We start from the raw sequence: 21,634 nt of genomic DNA, 5'->3' as shown, positions 1-21,634 counted from the left end.
GCACAGAACTTTAGGATCTCTTATGGTCTATTCTTCTTTGCCTTTCGGAACACTACATGTATTCCATGGAGTGTAGTTCCGCTTTCGTGGTTTCCAATTAGGGTGGTGTTCCACTGCGGCTTGCGCGAGATGGTGTCTGCATTCTCAGTGTTGGGAATGCATTGTGCATTCCATTACTTGGGCAGTCCTTTCCATAAAGCATTTGGAACGCAATGTGTGTTCACTTACCTAAATAGTCTTTTAGTCCTTACAAAATAGAAAGGAAGTGGAACCCTATGCCAGAAACTACGTCACTGCCATAATTGGAAGCCACAAAAGCGGAACTACACATTGAGGAACGCATGTAGCATTCCGGAAGGCCAAAAAGGACAGACTGGAAGGGATCCTAAAGTGGGCCTTATAGAAAGAGAAACTTTTGGGTATGGACCTATACAAACTAAAGAAGCCATTGGATAAGGGCGAAACAGATCTTAGTTTTCCCAGGCACTAGCCATTGACTACTCGGATTTTGTGATTCATTGGCACTTTCATCAATAAAGGATTTTTTTTACCACATTAATGGCACAGGATTCCTGAATACTTGAATAATTACTTGATGTGCGTAATGGTCACCTGGAATCATGTGAGTGCATAGAAGCTATACTTACCTTGCTATTATACTACAGTGCTGTACTATGGGATTCTACCTGTTTACAAAGTTGCATAACACCAACTAGAAGATTAGGACCTCCTGAAATAGTTGTACTGTCCTAAACACTCAAGCCAAGTGCACATATTGGCTCTTAGTATGTGAGTGTGTTCCCAACATTTTCTATATACATAAAACATATAAGCAGGTTTTTCTGCACTATATTACTTTTTTTCACAGATCTATAGTGAAGTTGTATTTTAAGTGCTCCACCTCATGTATGTAATTTGCATTGTTCTTTTGGAAGTGGTTTTGGTGATTCCACTAAGGCGCTTTGAGCATTGAATATTACACTTCTATTACTGTGTATTTGTAACTTGTGACATGAGAGACTTGCAGGTGACATGCGTGCAAGCCATGTCAGCGTTGTGCCAAGTCATTGTTATGAGCTGGGTACTCTAATTTCCTGTCCCTTTGAGCTTTGTTTCAAAGGGTTTTTCATAGCACAATGACCACTTCAGTGATTTACTAGAGGTGTAACTTCTCCTTTGGCAGTTTGGGGGTTCATGGCAGGCTACGAGGATTTGATGTAGGCAGATATATCATTACATATCTTGCCCAAGGTCTCATACTGGTGAGGTGTTCTGACTGGGATTCAAACATAGCTTTCCCAGTAGTGAGATTACCATAGTACCGGCTCTCTGATAGGGCTTCTAGGAAGAGCTACAAACTCTGCTTTTAAACAGTCTTTTCATATTAAACATGCTGAAATGGTTCAGATGTCTGGAGTGTTCCTCTAACATTGAATTGAGTTGGCATTTTAATGTGAACTGCTCATCCAAATATCATGTTGATAATTGTGTTTTTCATGTTTCTATTACAGAGAGGAAATTGTTAAGTGGAACAGAAATGAATAAGAATGAAAGGAAATCTAAAGCAGATCTAAGACAGATAATCAAGAAGAAAGATCAATCAAATCAGAATAACTAATTTCTCAACAAAGACAAGAAAGTAGATAAATGTGGTTGAGAATTTATTTTCAGTTCTCTTTTTTGCACATACATACAAGAATTACACTTTTTAAATAAACTGTTATATTAAAAGATAACATGTACACACATTTTTTTTTGCATTACCCCTTTTCATACCAGTATATAATAAATTCCTAACCAAACCTTATTTTTGTAATCAGAAGTAAATCATAAAAAAAAAAGAAATTTAATGGATACAAGTTAAAATGTTCATCTTAAAGTCCAAGTATGTCTTTAAGCTCTGCTTCATGACGTCTCATAACCATTAACTTGCAGTTGTCTGTATAAATGCCGCTTTCCAGTTGGGAGGTAGTGGTCAGTGCATTTAAACAAAGAAAATTTTAATAACCGTGAAGTTTGAGTCTTACAAACCAAAAGCTATTGTTTCATGTTTTTAAGTCTGATCTCTCGCTCCAGTTCAAACTGTCTGTAATCAACTCTTTCCAAGAAAGCTTTTCTTTCGATATAACTGTAAAAAGAATAAATACAGAAATATTAACAGATATAGAAAAAGTTCAACATAGAATGGATAATGGTGCCTAAACTCTTTAGTCTTTGAGGTTCCCTTTTAAACCTAAGAAAATTTTTAGGGACCCATGTAACCTACTATTTGTAGTTTAAAGGGACATCTCATTGAAGTGGTTTGGGTGCAGTGTGCTTGCCTACCAGATAGCAACTAGAGGTGCTTTCAGGAGTTTAAAATGTATCACAACACTGATATAATCAATGAAAGTGCCGTTTGTGTGTGAAAAATTGCAAAAAACTTCACTTTCACTGACAATATCATTGCTGTGAAATGTTGTACTGTTTTGAAACACTAATATTTGTGTTCAGTGAAGTCTCCAGAGTTAAACAGTACCCCCCATGTACAGGTTCTAGGGTGTCTTGGAAGGTTATAGGGTTAAATACAGTGCTAGCTAATTAAATTATCTGGACTTTCTGCCTGGGTCGTCAGGCAGGTCCCTCAAATTGCAATCAACAAAATTGTTATAAAAAATTTGCACGTATCATTTAAATATATATACATATTTATATATTTGAAGTCTATGTGTATATTTATAAAATTATTTACGTAATTATGTATATGGACATATGTATATATCGTAATAATATATATATTATATATATATCATTTAATTCTAAGTGTATTTATTATAGGGATACATTTTATATTTGATTGCTTAAAGGGATACTAATTACCACCCAGACCACGTTCTCTCATTGAAAGGGTCTGAGTGCAGTGCCCAGAGTTTCCGGAGTTTCCGGAGTTTTACTTCATTAAACAACGTTGGACGTTCTCACACGTTTGCTTGAGGACACCTAACATTTCCAAATTCACCATAGGAAAGCACTGATACATTGCTTTCCTGTGGGGAAGGTTTAATGACCACGCGGCACTTGCTGCACAGTAATCCCCACTATCGCAGTGATGTCATTGGAGGAAGAGACCTAGCAAGCACCAAAGGTACCTGAGAGAGGTAAGTTTAAAAAAAAAAAAAAAAAAAAAAAAAAGGTTAAAAGGGACCCGACCAACAACAAGCGCAATGACTTATGGACTTGGTAGCTCATAACTACAGGAAAAGCGTGTCCGGGGAACGAAGACTCCCGAACAACGGATATGACTTATCGGGAGTTTCTCCTCCGCCCGATATGTCACTTCCTCCCTTCGCACGAATACAACGAGAGATACACAAGAACAAGGATTACATTCACCTGCCGAATGGCGCCCCTAGTGAAACAAGCTTTTCATTGGATCAAACAACTTGGGACATCCCCTTAAAAAGGGGAAGAACATGGAAGAATGAACGGATCGAGAAAGCCCAGATACCAGCTGAAACCCATTTTGGAAACCTTGAGGACTTCGTGATATACTTATATTCATTGCTATTTTTATAATTTACATAATTTTTCCAATATAATTAATGCAAACAATATTACACGATTATACATCTGTGTTTCTTTTCCACATATATGAAACTATTCATGCTGCATAATTTTATGAGTTGGCTTTGATTTGTTTTGTAAAAAGGAGGGTGGTATATCACCTAAACCTTGGAGAGAACTTTTATTTTTCATGGTTTGATTCCTTGGGGTTAATAGGAGTACCCACAGAGTGTAATAGCTGGTAATAGAATATGGCTTTATGTTGAAATTTACAATAATCACCTTTTTTTTTTTTTTTTAATTCTTTATTTTTGGTGCAGATTTGCATGTAACATCCGTATATACTTTTACACCATGGTTATATAAACAGGATAACATCGCATGTAACATTATGTCTTAGTAGTCATGTTGGGTTAGTGTATTGCACATTTTTATGGTTATGGTGGTCTGTTGGGTTATAACGAGCTGGTCACTATTAGGGGTATTTAACCCCTCCTTCGTGTAGTTCTGCGGGGATTGTGTGCCAGTGATGATGTTCGGTCGAGGTCATTGGGTCTAGGTAAGGGGAGAGTTGTCTTTGCAGCTGCGTTGCCGTCCTCTGGTGGGGGGTCCGTGAGTACTCCTAGTGCCTATATTGTTTTCGGGTAGGTTCCCCCTTTGAGGAGTGGGACTTCAGTGGGAGATAGTCGCTAGAGTGGGCTTTCCCTTATGGCCCAGTTCTGGAGTTCTGATCCCATGTCCCCTTACAGTACCGTCTTCCCTGGCACTTCTGTGCCCTGTGTGGGGGGGGGGGGGGTGGGGGGAGGGAGAGTCGCTAAGCGGTGTGCGCGTATTATGCGTGCTGTGTGAGTGTCCAGGCAAAGCATGTGTCGGTGGGTGTGTATGTGTATGTAGGTAAGGTAGTCGGAGCAGTATCACCAAGCATAATAAACATTTAAAAAAAAAAAACTATGATAGTCTCTTATATGTCTCTGCAGCTTGGGTCTGCTGTTTTCAGGTCGTCGGCCTCCTATCTCCACTGCGGGCAGATGAATGCGGATCGGTTGCAGAGTTCATTTGAAGCTGTGCGCCTGGCATTTCGTGGGTGGTGGCTTGACCAGGAGGCAAGTTCAGTGTTGGCAGGAGCGCAGGGGCGTCTGCGGCCTTGTAGTGCTTCCCTTCCTTGGTGACCCACATTATGTGTGGTGTTGCCCATCTGTAGGTCACCCCTGCTTTTTGTAGGGTCTGCGCGAGGGGCTGCATGGCTTTTCACCACTTCATTGTGGCCCTGCTGAGGTCCTGGAAGAAGGAGATTTTACATTCCTCAAAAGGTATATGGTGTTTTCCCTTTGATCGCCGCTAGTAGGCTTAACTTGGTAGACATCGATTGACATCTAAGGATGACGTCCCGTGGTGCAGTTTTGGGGGCCCTTACGGACCTGGTTATTCTGTATGCCCCATCAAATGTGAGGAATTTGGCCTCTTTTGCTGGCAGTAAGGATGTCACTAACCTTCTCACGAAGTGTGGCAATTCTTCTAGGGGTATTGATTCTGCTATTCCTCGCACCTTTATGTTTTTTCTCCTTCCCCTGTCATCCAGTATGTGCAGTTGCCTGTTCGTTTCAGCTTGTACATCTTGCAGGTTTTGCACCCTGTCGCTGAGGGCTTGCAGCCCCTTTTCCCTCAGTAGTTTGTGTGCGCCGTTTAACGGCCTGTACCTCTGTTGTGAGGGCTGCCAGGTCTGCCTCCCACATCGCCCTAAGATTATTTTGGAGGCCTATGAGCATATCTCGGAGTTCCCGTTTTGTTGCCGGGGCTTCTGTCACGGGTGGATATGGGGTCTCTCTGTGTGCCGGTGTTGGATTTCGGCTTGCGGTCCCGTCGTCGGCTCCTGAGGTCGAGGGTTCTCGGGAGAGTGAGACCTCTCGCGGTGCCGGTATAGTGGCGGGGGTTGCGTGTTGCAGCATCTGGCATATGTCCTGCTGCGTTCCAGTGGTAGTCGCGGGTGTCTTGATTCCTCCTGCCCATAGTGCCTGCCAGCAAGGTAAGGAGGTCTGGTTCGTCCCAATCCGGGAGGTCTGCGAGTGCGGAGGGCTGTCTACTGGCGTGGTAGGCCTTGGAGCCTCGGCTCTGTCGTTTTTTCCCCGGGGTGTGGAGAAAAGGCATCGGCAGGTTCGGGGTGATGAGCTGCTGCGTTATCTGTCCTTTGTTTGAACGGGTATGCAGTGATGCCGGAGATATTTGGTGGATTCTATATTATTTGTACGGAGTTCTGTAAAATGGCGTCTAGTCAGTTGCGCTGCTAGGCTCCGCCCCCACAATAATCACCTTTTTGATTCACAAAAAAACAAAAACATTTCCACTTGTATAAAAAAAAAAAGGTTGGAACCCATTTCAACAGCAAATGACGAGTCCTAACGCTATAGTCTTCCTTTAAGGAATGAGATGTTAAATACTTATCTAATTTCCTATCCAAAGAATTCTAACAACATACTGGGTTTGTGAAAGGTACACTTATGTAGCATTCACACTCTTCCAATACAATCAGTGTGACGAAAGCCACTTCCCCGCCTGGGTTTTGGAGAGGACTAATTGCCAACCTTTTATCCTGTGACTATGGCCCCTTTAATTTATTGTGGTTGAGAGACCCTATTTGTGGCCATTGGGACTTTAAACAATGGTTCTTCGAACTCCCGAACAGTCGAAGTGGCCGCCATCTTGTCCACATGGACCAAAACCACTTCAGGGGGTCTTAGCCGCGAATGCCCTGGAACTATTTTCAGCATGAAAACCTTGTGGTTCCCGGTCGATCCTCCAGCGGCACTTAGCCGCGATTCTATGGAACTGTTTTGGGCATGGGACCATGCTTGCACCTGGGCAAAAATATGACTTCTATAAAATTTTAGATTTCCTTATCTGATCTGGGTGATTTTTGGATATGTTGTTCACCCAGATCACAGCGATCAGGGGATGTAACATTTATGGGGATATGTTGTATTTTGGGGTACCTATGAGACTTTGTAGAATATGTGGTTTTGTATTTGACATTCTTTATTTTGTTTTATTAAAGCGTGCCAAGTACATCTATTACAGCTCATCTGGTTTCTGCATTGGTAATACCGCAATATAAATGGCAACATTTAAGCCATGGGTCGTCAACCTGGTCCCTACCGCCCACTAGTGGGCGTTTTAGGATTCCAGGTGGGCGGTAGGGATTTCAAGGTTTTGACGACCGGGCGGGCGGGTGCGAGCCGGCGGTACCCCTGCGACTGGGTACCGCCGTGACCATTTGCGGCCCTGGCCTGCGCGGCAAACCGCCGGGGCCGCATATGGAGGGGTCCATCGGGTGGCCCATGCTGTCAGGGCCACCCGATGGATGTGGATTGTGAGGGGCCCGGTCAGCGCTGGGCGCTTTAACAACGCAACCGGGCCTCTGTGATGACATCACAGAGCTGGGAGGAAGTGACTGCACGTCACTCCTCCCAGCTAACACTGAGAGCCGCGCGGGAGGAAGACCAGGGAGTCAGAGTGGGAACTCTGACTCCCATCCACCTGAGCCACCACTGGACCCCAGGGAAAGTCACCCTCCTGAATCTAAAAGGTAGGAAACAGGAGGGTGACTTAAATATAATGTGTGTGTGTTTGTATGTATGTCTTGTGTGTGTGTGTGTCTATGTATGTCTTATGTGTGTGTCTGTTGGTATCTGTGTCTCTCTATGTATGTGTCTTTGTGTATGTATGTGTCTTGTGTGTCTGTATGTGTCTTTGTGTATGTATGTTGTGTGTGTGTGTCTGCATGTGTGTGTGTCTATGTATGTCTTGTGTGTGTGTCTGTTGGGTGTCTCTATGTGTCTTGTGTGTCTGTGTCTTTGTGTGTGTCTGTATGTATGTGTCGTGTGTGTGTGTGTCTGTGTGTCTTGTGTGTGTATGTATGTGTGTCTTGTGTGTGTGTCTGTATGTATGTCGTGTGTGTGTATGTATGTATGTCGTGTGTGTGTATGTATGTGTCTGTATTTGTGTATGTGTCTGTGTGTCTTGTATTTGTGTGTGTATCTTGTGTGTCTTGTATGGGTGTCGTGTGCCTGTCTGTTATAGTGGACTATAGTAAGTGGGCTACCTAGCTCAGCCTTCCTACTGGGCATTGCTACAAGGAAGGTTAAATAGAAAAAATTGAGGAGGAGAGGAGATGAGCTGACGCACAAATGAGAAATCATATTATGCGCAAACAGAGAAGTCGTCTGAATATCACTGAAAGAGACCTTTGAACCAGATATCAAATATTTAGTCTCACAGCATCAACCTCAAGGATCTCATTAATCACTAGTAAAGGTAATTTCAATGTACTTTATTGTTTTCTCATTAAACTTTATAAAGTTAAAAACCTTATAAACCTGCATTAAGTAGAAATAAAAAGATAAATGTACGTACATTTATTTTTTTTAAAACACCCTCCTTTCTAAAAAATATTCTGCATTTGCGCGAAAACTGGTGGGCGGTAAGGAAATTTTTTCAACCAAAAAGATGCATTAGTGGGCGGTAGGTAGAAAAAGGTTGACTACCACTGATATAAGCAATTACAACAATCAACAAGAAAGCTGCGTTTGTTCTACATAGCGTAAACATGGTAGTAAACGTTTGTGATTATGAAATTGTGGCGTTAAACTCGTCTCATTATTGGTATAATACAATGGGAGATGTGTAAACATGTAAGTAATGACACTAATCAACGAGAGGGCTGCAATAAGTCCAAATAGCGTAAACATACCACAAAGTGATTGCTAATTTGTAGTGGGGGAGTTAAACTCGCCGCTGTATTGGTGTCTCGTCAGTATCAGCTGCTAACTTATGCCAACGTATGTGGAATATGTTTTTTTATGCTTGGGGATAATTACGTTACTCCATTGTCTACCTTAATTGTATCACAGGCAGAGGGGAGGGAATGTGTGCTGTATGTGGGAGTGTCAGGCATTGTTACATTGTTTCTATTGGTCTGTACAATGTGTGTCCTGGTGCCCCATCAGGTCCAGTGGGTGTTCCTCTGGCCTGAAAAGTTGTATAAAAATCCAACCTGTACCATTAAACTCTCAGACCTTCTTACCCTCAACTCGCAGCCTTGTCTCGTGTTGTAGGGAACAGCTATAATCACTACAGGCATTGCTGTAATCATTATACTCCCTTAGATTCTACTAGCTCTTGTAAGAGCTCTACAGCTGATCCTGCTATCCTCTCTTGGAGAAGAGGGTTACCCACTGGAACCTGGACCCTTGTTGTAGGTCTAGGGTGGGAAGAAGACAGCGAGACCCGAACGAAGCTGCGGCGGTTCGTGGGATATGCAGGGCTTTTGGTCCACGGTGAGCATTAGGAGCATCCGTCGGCGGAGGGTACGTCACAATCAGCATTATAATGGAGTGAATTCTGACACACAGCTAATCAATAAAGTCCGAACTTGAAAAAGGTTTCACACAGCACCAGGGCATGGTGCCAGTAAACTGCTAGCACAATAACCACTGCATTGTGCTGTAGTGGATATGATGTTAAAAGCTGGGGGGCGGGGCCTGACCTGCAAACAGAGCAGTCGCATGCTGGAGAAGCTCCCGCCAAACAAACTGCTTCAAAGGGAAAAACTCACCGTTTACAAGCCTGCAATGACACCGGGATACGCTACCCACGTCGGGGGCTACCCGGTGAATCACCCGATACCAAACCCGAGTGCATCCCACAACCGTGTATCCAAGGCGGCAGGCGGTAGCCTGCGGCGGATGGAGCTGGGGGGAGACGGCCGCTCTCCTCGCCCCTACCCTGCAGACTCCAAACCACCAGCTACCCGTCCCCCCCCCTCAGGACCGGTGGGGGTAATCCCGGTCCAAACTCTCCAGGCAGCGGGGCTGAGACGAGCGCTGATAACGGGACCGCACAGGCAGCCCTCTGCCACACGGGCCCTAAAGATGGGTGACGCCGCATGTAACCACAACCGCCACACAGACAGGCACCAAACCTTAACCAAGCTCGATGCCCTACTCGACGCCTTCTGTGCGAAATTGACCAGCAGAGAGCGACAAGCCAAGGCACCAGCGCACATACCCGCCGAAGAACTCGCAAGTCCCCACTGCAGACACACAGGCCCCCGCCTGAGGGGACCCACAAAATGGCGCCGGAGAAGGAGAGCCCTCCCGCTCGCGCTCACACAGGCAAGACCGCACCGCATACAGATCTCAGCCAGAGGCGGCCCACAAGCCTCTCAAAGCACCGGCTTGAAGCAGGGGCCCATAAAGCGACCACACACTAGCAAGCTACCCTCACAGCTCCGTACTAACCTGACACCGCAGAAAGCCCCAGAGAGCCAAAGAGGGACTCAACCTACCTGCGCCATCAAAGCGGACCTCCACAACAACGGACTGGTGAACCGACCGCTGGAACCAGTGATGCTGTACCCAACAATCCCCCAGCAGGATTTCCAAACACCTCTGACACCTCTCCCTACGCTGGGCATAGGTTAAAAGTGAACTCACAAGTTGGGACTAACAGAAGTCCGTACTCAAAACCTCAGCTGCAACGGACGCACAGCAACCTCCTCAACAAAAAATCACAGGCAATGCAGAACTTTACAAAGAAACCCACTGTTATGAACGTTTTTATTTAGTTAACAATCTCATTATATGCGTTTCCCACATGTGCAATGCCTTACTACTCACACTACTAACGCTCTCAATCACCCACTCACTTACCAAGGCAAAGTCCCCCTGCCTGGATACCCTCATGTATAAACCTTTTTACACACACACGCAACTCCAAAGCATGTAACATAGCAATGCCCCATCACACCTCTTGCTATTATGCCACTTAACCCCATGATAACCTCACCAGCTACACTAAGGGCACAGGGCAACAGGCAGACACCATACCTACGCTCAAACACTCAATCAGCCCCAGAAGCTCAGCTAACCTCATAGGCTTAAACCAGGATTAGTCTTGGAATGTTTCAGATCTTTCTTAACCTGTCTATCTTACTCTTCAAAACTATAAGGTTATAGCCAGTTCTTCCTAACCTGACCTATAAAATTTGTGCTGTTAACGCTTGCCATGCTACTGTTTATCTTGTATTATTCCATCGGCTTGTACCAGCTATCGTGGCGGTATAAGCATGTTTGTAATTCAAAGCACAACAAAAATAAAGAATTAAAAAAAAAAATAAAAGCTGTATCACTTTTGAACTCAGAGATTTGTAGTTATATTGTATGTCTAGTTAATATCTCCTGGTAGACATTGCAGAGGAAGAATGTGAAAGCATTCAGAAATCAGTCTCTAGTTGTGATTTTACTAGCTTAGTCTGTATAGTGTTCTTTACAATTTTTAAGGTTAATTTGCTTACCCATCCTTGCCCCTGTTATGGATGGCCAACTCATCTCCAATCCCCTCTTGCTCTTTGAATGTATCCCAGTCCAGCTTGGATTTCTCCAGGGTGCTCATCTTTTGTTTCTTGGAGCCAAGTTTCCCCAAAATACTACCCATGCCAATTGGTCTCTTCACACTACACAAAAAATGAAAGTTTCAAATATATCAAATATAACAGATTTCTTTAAAAAAAAAAACTTCAATTTCTTAAACATTTAAACCTGTTTAAAGTGATATTCTAGACACCAAAACAAAATTAGCTTAATGAAGCAGCTTTATTGTCTAGATCGTGTCCCTGCACATTGATCAGTTCTCTACCACTTATATAATTTGTGTATGCAGGCCTAGCCACGACTCCCATAGGCTCCATGAAAAAAAATAAAAAAATTTTGAAGCACACTGCCTACTTTAGAAGTGGTGATCTGTTCTGTTAATTTAAATTTTAAAACACACAGGAGGCTGCCATAAGCTCTAGCAGACAATGAACTAAAGCAGGGTATATGAAAATAAAAAAAAAACGTACTGTGCAATAAGGGAAGCTAACAAGTTGGGCTATTTAACTCCCTTTAACTCCTAAATGGCATTTACATAGGTCGGGACATGACCTATGCACTATACACAAACCCCTTTCTCCCCCATTCTTTAGCTTTGAATGAGACAGTTGTCTCACTCTGTAGACTGAAAAGCACAAAAAATATTTTTTATAAAAGCAGATACAATTTTTAAAAATTATTTCTTATGTTTCCACAACCACTCCAGAACGATACAGGGATCTAAACTATTGGTTTCCTATCCCTACAACCCAATGAATGATAAAGAACATCCCCATCAGTACTGCTGCTAAACGTAGGGCGGAGGGGGGAGAGAGAGAGGGAATAGATCATATTTACCTGCTTTTTTCAGACTGCATAGTGAGGCAATCTACAAGGCATACTATAAGTGCTAGGAATGCAAAGCTGTATTCTTGGCACTATAGGTCCCTCTGCCACCCCTCCTCCACCAACGTGAATAAAGGGTTAAAAACCATTACCTACCTTGACCGAGGGCCAATGTCCCTCGACACTGGATCGCAGAACCGCCTCCTCTGACATCCTGCAAAAAGCAGGCGCTCATGTGCATGAAAAAGCCAAATGGTGAGTGCGTGCATTTTAGGCCTCCCCATAGGAAAAAGCATTTAATTAATGCTTTCCTATGGGGGAATAGAGGACGCTGGTATGAGGACATCCAGTGTCAGATAACGGACCAAAAGTCCGTTAGCAGCCAGGAAGCGCCTCCAGTGGCTGTCTGATGGACAGCCATTGGAGGCCGACTTAGTGCTGCAATGTAAACATTGCAGTTTTTCTGGACATTGCAGAACTATATGCAATAGGGACACTGTACCCAGACTTAGTGCTGCAATGTAAACATTGCAGTTTCTCTGGACATTGCAGAACTATATGCAATAGGGACACTGTACCCAGACTACTTCAATGAGCTGAAGTGGTCTGGGTGCCTACATTGTGTTCCTTTAGGGATAGGAAAACTGGGGGAAACAGTATTGTGCTTTTTCATCTTTAGTAATCTACTTTTAACAATTACTAAACAAATATTAAGTATGTGGCTACCAAAATGTTATCAAGTCACCGGAAAAAAAAACTAAACATTCTAGTGGCAAAGAAATGCTTTTTTTTTTTTTTTTAAGCATTATATAGAGTGTGTGTTCTTGGATCAACAGCAAAAACAATTGTGAGAAAGGCTGAACTTGATGGGTGCAAGTCTCTTATCCATTTGCATATTGTCATTCAGGTTTTTTGTAAGTCTTTCTACTCACCCAGAGCTGGTTGGCACACTGGTTTTAGTAGGTGCTGGACTTTGCTCATGTGAACCTTTCTCTTGCTCTTTGATAAAAGCCTTGGCCTCTTTGGATGAGGAATCAACTTCCTTTGTCACTCTAACCACAAGAAAGTGCATGTTATAACACCTATTTTAATATATTCATATTTCATCAGTTGTATTTTGGTCTTAATTTAAATATAGAAAGAAAACAAACTTTACCATAAAGAAATAGGACCACCCTTAAAGGGACACTATAGTTACCAGAAAAAAGACAGCTTAATGTAGTTGCCTGTCCCTGCAGGCCTTTTAATGTAAACCTTCCCACGACGGCTCGCACTTACCACCCGCGAGAGAGCTGGTCGTAAGTGCGAGCCGTCGTACAAGGACCACCTGTATAACAAAATTGATACTAAAAATAATTAGTTTACACCCACCTTACTTCTTCACCTGCAAAATCAAATACTTTGGTGATTGTGACTTTTGCATCTTCTTTGGACTTGCTTGTTTCTCTGCCCTGAGCAGAAGACTTGTGAGGTTCCTTGGGTCTCTCTGCCTCAACCTAATATAATTTATAATAGTTAGAAAAATAAGAGGTAGCTTAAAAATGTTTGAATATATATTATACACACACACACACACACACACTGAACAAAATACTTTTATTTTTGCCTCCATTTTTCTTGAGCTGAACTCAAAGTTCTAAGATTTTTTTCCATGTACACAAAAGGCCTATTTCTCTCAAATATTGTTCTGTTAGTGAGCACTTCTCCTTTGCCGAGATAATTCATCCACCTCACAGGTGTGGGATATTAAGATGCTGATTAGACAAAATGTGCAGTTTTACAGTATTGGGGGTGGGTTCGAAAACCAGTCAGTATCTGGTGTGACCACAATTTGCCTCACGCAGTGCAACACATCTCCTTCGCATAGAGTTGATCAGGTTGTTGATTGTGGCCTGTGGAATGTTGCGACTCCTCTTCAATGGATGTGCGAAGTTGCTGGATATTGGCAAGACCTGGAACATGCTGTCGTATACGCCGATCCAGAGCATCCCAAACATGCTCAAAGGTGACATGTCTTGTGAGTATGCTGGCCATGCAAGAACTGGGATGTTTTCAGCTTCCAGGAATTGTGTACAGATCCTTGCAACATGGGGCTGTGCATTATCATGCTGCAACATGAGGTGATGGTCGCGGATGAAGGGCACAACAATGGGCCCCAGGATCTCGTCACGGTATCTCTGTGCATTCAAAATGCCATGAATAAAATGCACCTGTGTTCGTTGTCCATAACATACGCCTGCAACACCATAACCCCACCATGGGCCACTCCTTCCACAACGTTGACATCAGCAAACCGCTCACCCACACGACGCCATAAACGCTGTCTGCCATCTGCCCTGTACAGTAAAAATCGGGATTAATCTGTGAAGAGAACACCTCTTCAAAGTGCCAGACGCCATCGAATGTGAGCATTTGCCCTCTCAAGTAGGTTACGACGACGCACTGCAGTAAGGCCGAGACCCCGATGAGCATGCAGATAAGCTTCCCTGAGACGATTTCTGACAGTTTGTGCACAAATTCTTTGGCTATGCAAACCGATTGTTGCAGCAGCTGTCCGGGTGGCTGGTCTCAGACTTTCTTAGAGGTGAAGATGCTGGATGTGGAGGTCCTGGGCTAGTGTGGTTACACGTGGTCTGCGGTTGTGAGTCCGGTTGGATGTACTGCCAAATTCTCTGAAACGCCTTTGGAGACTGCTTATGGTAGAGAAATGAACATTCAATTCACCGGCAACAGCTCTAGTGGACATTCCTACAGTCAGCATGCCAATTGCACGCTTCCTCAAAACGTGCGACATCTGTGGCATTATGCTGTGTGATAAAACTGCACATTTTAGAGTCGCCTTTTATTGTGGCCAGCCTAAGGCACACCTGTGCAATAATCATGCTGTCTAATCAGCATCTCGATATGCCACACCTGTGACGTGGATGGATTATCTCGGCAAAGGAGAAGTGCTCACTAACATTTGAGAGCAATAGGCATTTTGTGTACATAGAAAAAATCTTAGATCTTTGAGTTCAGCTCATGAATAGTGATGTCCCGAACAGTTCGCCAGGAACCGTTCGCCGGCGAACATAGCGTGTTTGCAGTTGCGAACACGCACGATGTTCGGTCCGCCCCCTATTCGTCATCATTGCGTAAACTTTGACCCTGTACCTCACAGTCAGCAGACACATTCCAGCCAATCAGCAGCAGACCCTCCCTCCCAGCTCAATGACGAATAGGGGTCGGACCGAACACGCTATGTTCGCCAGCGAACAGTTCAGGCGAACTGTTCAAGACATCACTACTCATGAAAAATGGAGGCAAAAACAAAAGTGTTGTGTTCATAATTTTGTTCAGTGTACTTACCCCTGCTTCTCATGGTTTTCCAGAAAGACACAATTTTCTGGTCTGGTAGGTATATTTCCAGATTTGTTAGGAAGAACACTATACAATATGAATGTCCTGCATAGGCATTTATATCTTCTACATAATATACCAATCCAAGTAATGAAATTCTTCCCCTCTCTTACATTCACATTCCTTGTTATCTAGCAAGGGACACAGGGGAGCCTTCGTTAGGGGTGAGGTTGGCCTCCCTCTTTACTCCAATGTTATCAGGTACATTATGGAAACAACAGATTGCAATCACCCTCCAATAGTGGAAAACACAAGCAGACAAACTCTATGCTGCCGCCCAGCACACATCACACACACACAGCAGGCTCCTCAAGAAAAATCTATTGGTAGGTCAAAATGTTGTTCAGCTTGCTGTAGAGACCTCAACAAAATCTGGAGTGCTTTTTTACCCATTTATATGTGCTGGACATTTTTCTTTTTGGATTTTATTAATTTCAAGGGTGTGCAATATAGAAGACACTGCATGTGGAGGAGAGAGGACTCGATGCTACAGTGAAGTTCTGACAAACCTCATTTAGTGATGTGGTTATCCTAGATTGCAATTTTTATAAAATGCAAAGCTGCCACTTGAAGAATAACTATTACAGGCATAAAACAAGGGGCGGTCAGAGACCTCGTTATCAGTTATAGAAAAATACTAAAATATATACAAAAAAATAAAATAAACAAAAAGCAGTATAACATGTAGGAGCATTACAGTACATGTTTACCTGGTTAGGAATTGTGACAGGCCTAGGGGACGGGGGAGTCTTGGCTTTTTGACCAACATCTGAAAGGAAGCTTGACCAAAGATCATCTTCCTTTTTCTTTTTGAGCTCCTCTTTTTTCAGCTTCTTTTCCTCGTCAAATGCAGGTGCCTCATCTTCTTCAGAACAGTGTGCAGCTTCTTTTTCCTCCTCAGTTTTTTCCTCCGTGTTTAAGACTAATACTCCTTTCTTCCGTTTCCTGAGTAGAAAAGGCATTTACAGACTTTAAGGATCAGTATTAGAGGGCTCGATGTATAAAAATCAGTTTACATTTATGTCATAGTGTTTATGCAAAAACTATACAATAACGTTACAACCAAGTAATGGAAACAATAGCCATAGGCATTTATGTAATTTAACAAACCAGAAGTTCTAATACAATTAAAATAAGACACATTGAAAAATAAAATTAAAAAAGAGGAATACAGGTGATACTCGAAAAATTAGAATATCGTGCAAAAGTTAATTTATTTCCGTAATGCAATGTAAAAGAGGAAACTAATATATGAGATAGACACATTACATGCAAAGCAAGATAGTTCAAGCTGTGATTTGTCATAAGTGCGATGATTATGGCTTACAGCTTATGAAAACCCCAAATCCACAATCTCAGTATATTAGAATATTACATGCAATCAATAAAACAAGGAGTGTACATAGAACTATATCGGACCTCTGAAAAGTATAAGCATGCATATGGACTCAGTACTTGGTTTGGGCCCCTTTTGCAGCAATTACTGCCTCAATGCGGCGTGGCATGGGAGCTATCAGCCTGTGGCACTGCTGAGGTGTTATGGAAGACCAGGATGCTTCAATAGCAGCCTTCAGCTCTTCTGCATTGTTCGGTCTCATGTCTCTCATCTTTCTCTTGGCAATGCCCCATAGATCCTCTTTGAGTTTCAGGTCAGGTGAGTTTGCTGGCCAATCAAGCACAGTAATCCCATGGTCATTGAACCAGGCTTTGGAGCTTTTGGCATAAAAACCCCAAATCCACAATATCAGTAAATTAGAATATTGTGGAAAAGTGCAATATTCTAGGCTCACCGCGTCCCACTCTAATCAGCTACGTAAGCCATAACACCTGCAAAGGGTTTCTGAGCATTTAAATGGTCTCTCATTCTGGTCCAGTAGCAATCACAATCATGGGGAAGACTGCTGACCTGACAGTTGTGCAGAAAACCATCATTGACACCCTCCATAAGGAGGGAAAGCCACAAAAGGTAATTGTGAATGAAGTTGGATGTCCCCAAAGTGCTGTGTCAAAGCACATTAATAGAAAGTTATGTGGAAGGGAAAAGTGTGGAAGAAAAAAGGTGCACAAGCAGCAGGGATGACCGCAGCCTGGAGAGGATTGTCAGAAAAAGGCCATTCAAAAGTGTTGGGGACTTTCACAAGGAGTGGACTGAGGCTGGAGTCAGTGCATCAAGAGCCACCACACACAGACGGATCCTGGACATGGGCTTCAGATGTCGTATTCCTCTTGTCAAGCCGCTCCTGAACAACAAACAACGTCAGAAGCGTCTTACCTGGGCTAAAGAAAAACAGACCTGGTCTGTTGCTCAGTGGTCCAAAGTCCTCTTTTCTGATGAGAGCAACTTTTGCATCTCATTTGGAAACCAAGGACCCAGAGTCTAGAGGAAGAATGGAGAGGCACACACTGCAAGATGCTTGAAGTCCAGTGTGAAGTTTCCCCAGTCTGTGTTGATTTAGGGAGCCATGTCATCTGCTGGTGTTGGTCCACTGTGCTTCATTAAGTCCAGGGTCAACGCAGCCGTCTACCAGGAGATTTTGGAGCACTTCATGCTTCCTTCCACAGACGAGCTTTATGGGGATGCTAACTTCATTTTCCAGCAGGACTTGGCACCTGCCCACACTGCCAAAAGCACCAAAGCCTGGTTTAATGACCATGGGATTACTGTGCTTGATTGGCAAGCAAACTCGCCTGACCTGAAACACAGAGAATCTATGAAGCATTGCCAAGAGAAAGATGAGAGACATGAGACCGAACAATGCAGAAGAGCTGAAGGCTGCTATTGAAGCATCCTGGTCTTCCATAACACCTCATGAGTTTTCATGAGCTGTAAACCATAATCATCGCACTAATGACAAATCACGGCTTGAACTATCTTGCTTTGCATGTAATGCGTCTATCTCATATATTAGTTTCCCCTTTTACATTGCATTACTGAAATAAATTAACTTTTGCACGATATTCAAATTTTTCGAGTATCACCTGTATGTGTATGTGCACTGAGCACCGCTGATCAGCAATACAAAAAGTATACAAATGAAACCAGTAGAGATCTAAGAGACTAGAAGCTTTATGACAAGTTGTATCTCTAGCACCGGACCACAGTAGGCAATAACTCACTTTGTCTACTTTGTGTATAAGTAGTCGTGGTAGTGGTGTTGGTAGATCCATGGTTATCTGTTCTGAGTCAGAAGATTTTTCTACTCTCCTGCTTCCTAATAGGTGAATGAATGAAAGTGATAGACAGGACATCATATACCAAGCCTATATTAACATGTGCAGCTTAACTGGCTTTAGATCAGTAAGAGATGTGACACACTAGAATAAGGTTCTCTTGGAAAGGAGGTCCAAGATGCAGCACATGGGACACCTACTGTCATAACAGTTGCCAACTACAACTTGAGTGGGACCTGTAGTTGAAGCTCATTAACAACTAAATATCTCTCAATGGAGCATCGCCAATACTATGTAAGAAAAGAAACAGATATTTGGGGTGTGCAGAATAGTTTATCAAGACAAAGAGCCACATGATTTATAAGGGGTGATATCTGATATAATAACTAGAAAGAAAATATTTTAGAATATGCTATAAGAAATACACTGACACACCAGCACTTGTAGGGCGACTAGTTAAACTCCCATATCATCAACTCTTTGTGATTATCCTAGGCCAGCGTTTCCCAATTGGGGTTCCGACAAAAGTTTAAAAAAATAAAATTGTGGCGAGGGAGCAGTGATTTCCCTGCTCAGCTCCCTTCGCGCAGTGATGCTGGAGCCGGAATATCTGACGTCACTCTGGCTCCGGCATCACTAAGAGGTGCGCAAGGGAGCTGAGCAGGGAGATCACTGCTCCTTCGCAGCCCACACGCCAGCTGCTCAGCAGCCCTAGGGGAAGCTCGCCAGCCGCCCTACTGGACCCCAGTGACTCCATGCCAGCACTCCTAAATGCAGGGGGGCTAGGTGGATAAAAAAAAACAAAAACAAAAAAAAACACAATTGTATGTGTGTCGGTCAAAGAGTATATGTGTGCTTGTCAGTGAGAGATAATGTGTGCTTGTCAGTGAGAGAGAATGTATCTGTTCTTGTCAGTGAGAGGGTATATGTGTTTGTATGTGCGTCTGTCAAAGAGCATGTGTGTCTGAGTGTGTATTTGTGTGTCAAGGTTTGTATATGCCACTGTGTGTATCTGAGTGTGTGTGTATTTGTGAGTCAAGATGTGTGTGTCAGTGTGTATATCTGTGTGCCACTATGTGCCAGATACATATACACACACTGGCGCATATAATCATAGATATACACACCGGCACATACAAACACTTTGAAACATAGATACACACACACCTTGACACACAGATACATACACACTGCGTGTATCTGTGTGTCAGATTCACACACACTGACACATACAAACACCTTGATACACAGACAAACACAGATACACACACACACAGTGTGTCAAGGTGTGTGCATCTATGTGCCAGTGTGTGTATATGTGTGTCAGATATACACATACACACACTGGCACATACAAGCAGATATACACACCTTCACATACAAAAAAAAACAGCGCAATTTAAAAAAAAAAAAAAAATTGGGAACCCCTGTTTTAGGCTGTCAAATTACAGTTCATTGTAGTTTATCAATAACATATTGAATGAACTACTCTAAGAAAAAAATTCTGAACAGGCTTAAAAAAAGTTAATAAATTTACCTTGCCGAGATACAGTTGCTTTTTTTCTTTTTAGATTTGTCGTCTTCTAACTTTTTACTCCTATCGTCATCTTCTTCCTCATCATCCTCTTTTACTAGTTCGTTGACATCATCTTCGCTGTATTCGCCTCCTAAAAATGAAATTCACATTTTTATTTTTACACAAATTCTACTTGTTTATTACTGTTCCTAATATTCCAAAGAACAAAAACTATTTTCATGGTGTGAGCCACAAAGTAAAAGAAAGATTCCTTTAGCGAATTAATGCACTGAAGTGTTTATTAGTTGCTACCAATTTTATTTTTTACCTGGGGTCTGCTAAGCACAAAGATGGAATCTCTTGCTATGAACTTTCAACAGCTCAATGGGAAGCCAGCTGACTCAGCCTATCACCTGTGCTCAGGATTCCACAAAAACATGGTCTGACGCGGAAGAAAAGGGGTGAAGAGGGCAATGGGCACCAAATGGACAACTTTGGATTTTAAGGTAACATATCGCCAAACCATAATAATTTCCTTGAGATTAAGTTGTTATGGTACGTGGAGTGAGTGTTCCTTTAAGGGGCAAGGACATTTTTATTATTATTAACGCTCTTTCAAGTTTCCAGTAGTAGAGTACTAGAAATATATTGCTTCTTGATAGCACAGGATGTAGGATCAAGTAACAGATTTTGTATCACAGCATGAAGCATTCAAATGCTGCAGTAACCAACTCAAAGCAGACATTCATGGTTCCCCCTGAAATAGTCTGCCTGCTAAAGAATATGAATACTACAGACTGCAGGGAAGCACTTTTCATCATTAAAAAAAAAGAAGGGACTTGCAAGCCTAATTGGACATGAATGGCCTGGATGATGGGAGTTAGGCTGTAATCAGGCAGCTCTGTATGACTATGATGACTTTACTTAAACATTATTATGTTAATATTTATATACATGAGCTTTAACAGGCAGCACTCTTGTTGTATATCCACTCAAAGCACACTGTACATATTTATTAAAGTTAAATCTCAGCAGTCACTGCACCCCACATGCTGTAGATTACAAAGGACCCCATGACACCCAGACAGATACAATGAATGCGGAGTATCAATGCAAATCCTAACCCAGAGCAAATGAACCTTCAAGGATTAGCCCTCATGGCCCTAAGTGGTGCAACATATAAACAATGGGTCCCATCACTGCCAGGGCCACATGTAAACAATGCTCTCTGTGACCACCTGACCAGGAAACCATTGAATGTAGGGTTATATAGGCTGGTATACCTACCAGAGGGCACATAATCCTCATCTTCAGAGGAAGAGTAGTCCTCAGAGTCGCAGTCAGACATATCGAGCACCGAGCGCTTCACGATGGAGAGTCGAACTCAGTGAATGAGTGCCCTAAACGGACTCGCAACTGCGCATGCGTCGATAGACACGGGCTAATGCGCATGCGTGTTTGGCTATAGACAATGCGCATGCGCGGGTGGCTAGACGCTAGTGAGCATGCGCAGAGAAAACCAGCACGCGCTATACTGTGGGAGGAGCTTAGGCAGCTTTTCGCGCCCAAGTCGGAAGGCTACAGAGAGTTGGCTGCACTCTTTCATTTTTATTTCGTAGGCTTTACACAAGCTCCCTAGATTTATGTGTATTATCAATTTAGTCAGTCAGTATACAGTGTTTTTTTTTTTTTTTTAAAGTTGTTAGGGACGTTTTAAAAAAAAAAAAATTGGGAAGGGGGTTTCAGAAAAGAAAAT

The 21,634-nt window shown here is 42.9% G+C and overlaps 1 protein-coding gene across 1 annotated transcript; it reads right to left on the bottom strand.

Moving 5' to 3' along the window:
- Nucleotides 1-1,648: 1,648 nt before the first annotated feature.
- On the bottom strand, nt 1,649-21,313 carry CFDP1 (craniofacial development protein 1). The gene is made up of 7 exons (XM_063437563.1): nt 21,166-21,313; nt 19,900-20,029; nt 15,902-16,136; nt 13,164-13,288; nt 12,725-12,844; nt 10,892-11,050; nt 1,649-2,128 (listed from the first exon to the last, which is right to left on the bottom strand). The coding sequence occupies exons 1-7, from the start codon at nt 21,224-21,226 to the stop codon at nt 2,038-2,040; spliced, it is 921 nt and encodes a 306-aa protein (XP_063293633.1). The 5' UTR covers nt 21,227-21,313; the 3' UTR covers nt 1,649-2,037.
- Between the last annotated feature and the right edge of the window lie 321 nt (nt 21,314-21,634).

Source organism: Pelobates fuscus, chromosome 12, assembly GCF_036172605.1.
Source record: "Pelobates fuscus isolate aPelFus1 chromosome 12, aPelFus1.pri, whole genome shotgun sequence".
Lineage (NCBI taxonomy): Eukaryota > Metazoa > Chordata > Amphibia > Anura > Pelobatidae > Pelobates > Pelobates fuscus.
The sequence above is the reverse complement of the archived record's forward strand: the minus strand, read 5'-3'. Positions and strand labels throughout refer to the sequence as shown.

Coding starts and splice junctions, on each gene's coding strand:
- CFDP1 (XM_063437563.1), bottom strand. CDS start 21,226: ATGTCTGACTGCGACTCTGAGGACTACTCTTCCTCTGAAGATGAGGAT. Junction 20,030..21,165: donor TGAGGATTATGTGCCCTCTG/GTAGGTATACCA, acceptor TTTCATTTTTAG/GAGGCGAATACAGCGAAGAT. Junction 11,051..12,724: donor AGTGTGCCAACCAGCTCTGG/GTGAGTAGAAAG, acceptor TTTTTTGTGTAG/TGTGAAGAGACCAATTGGCA.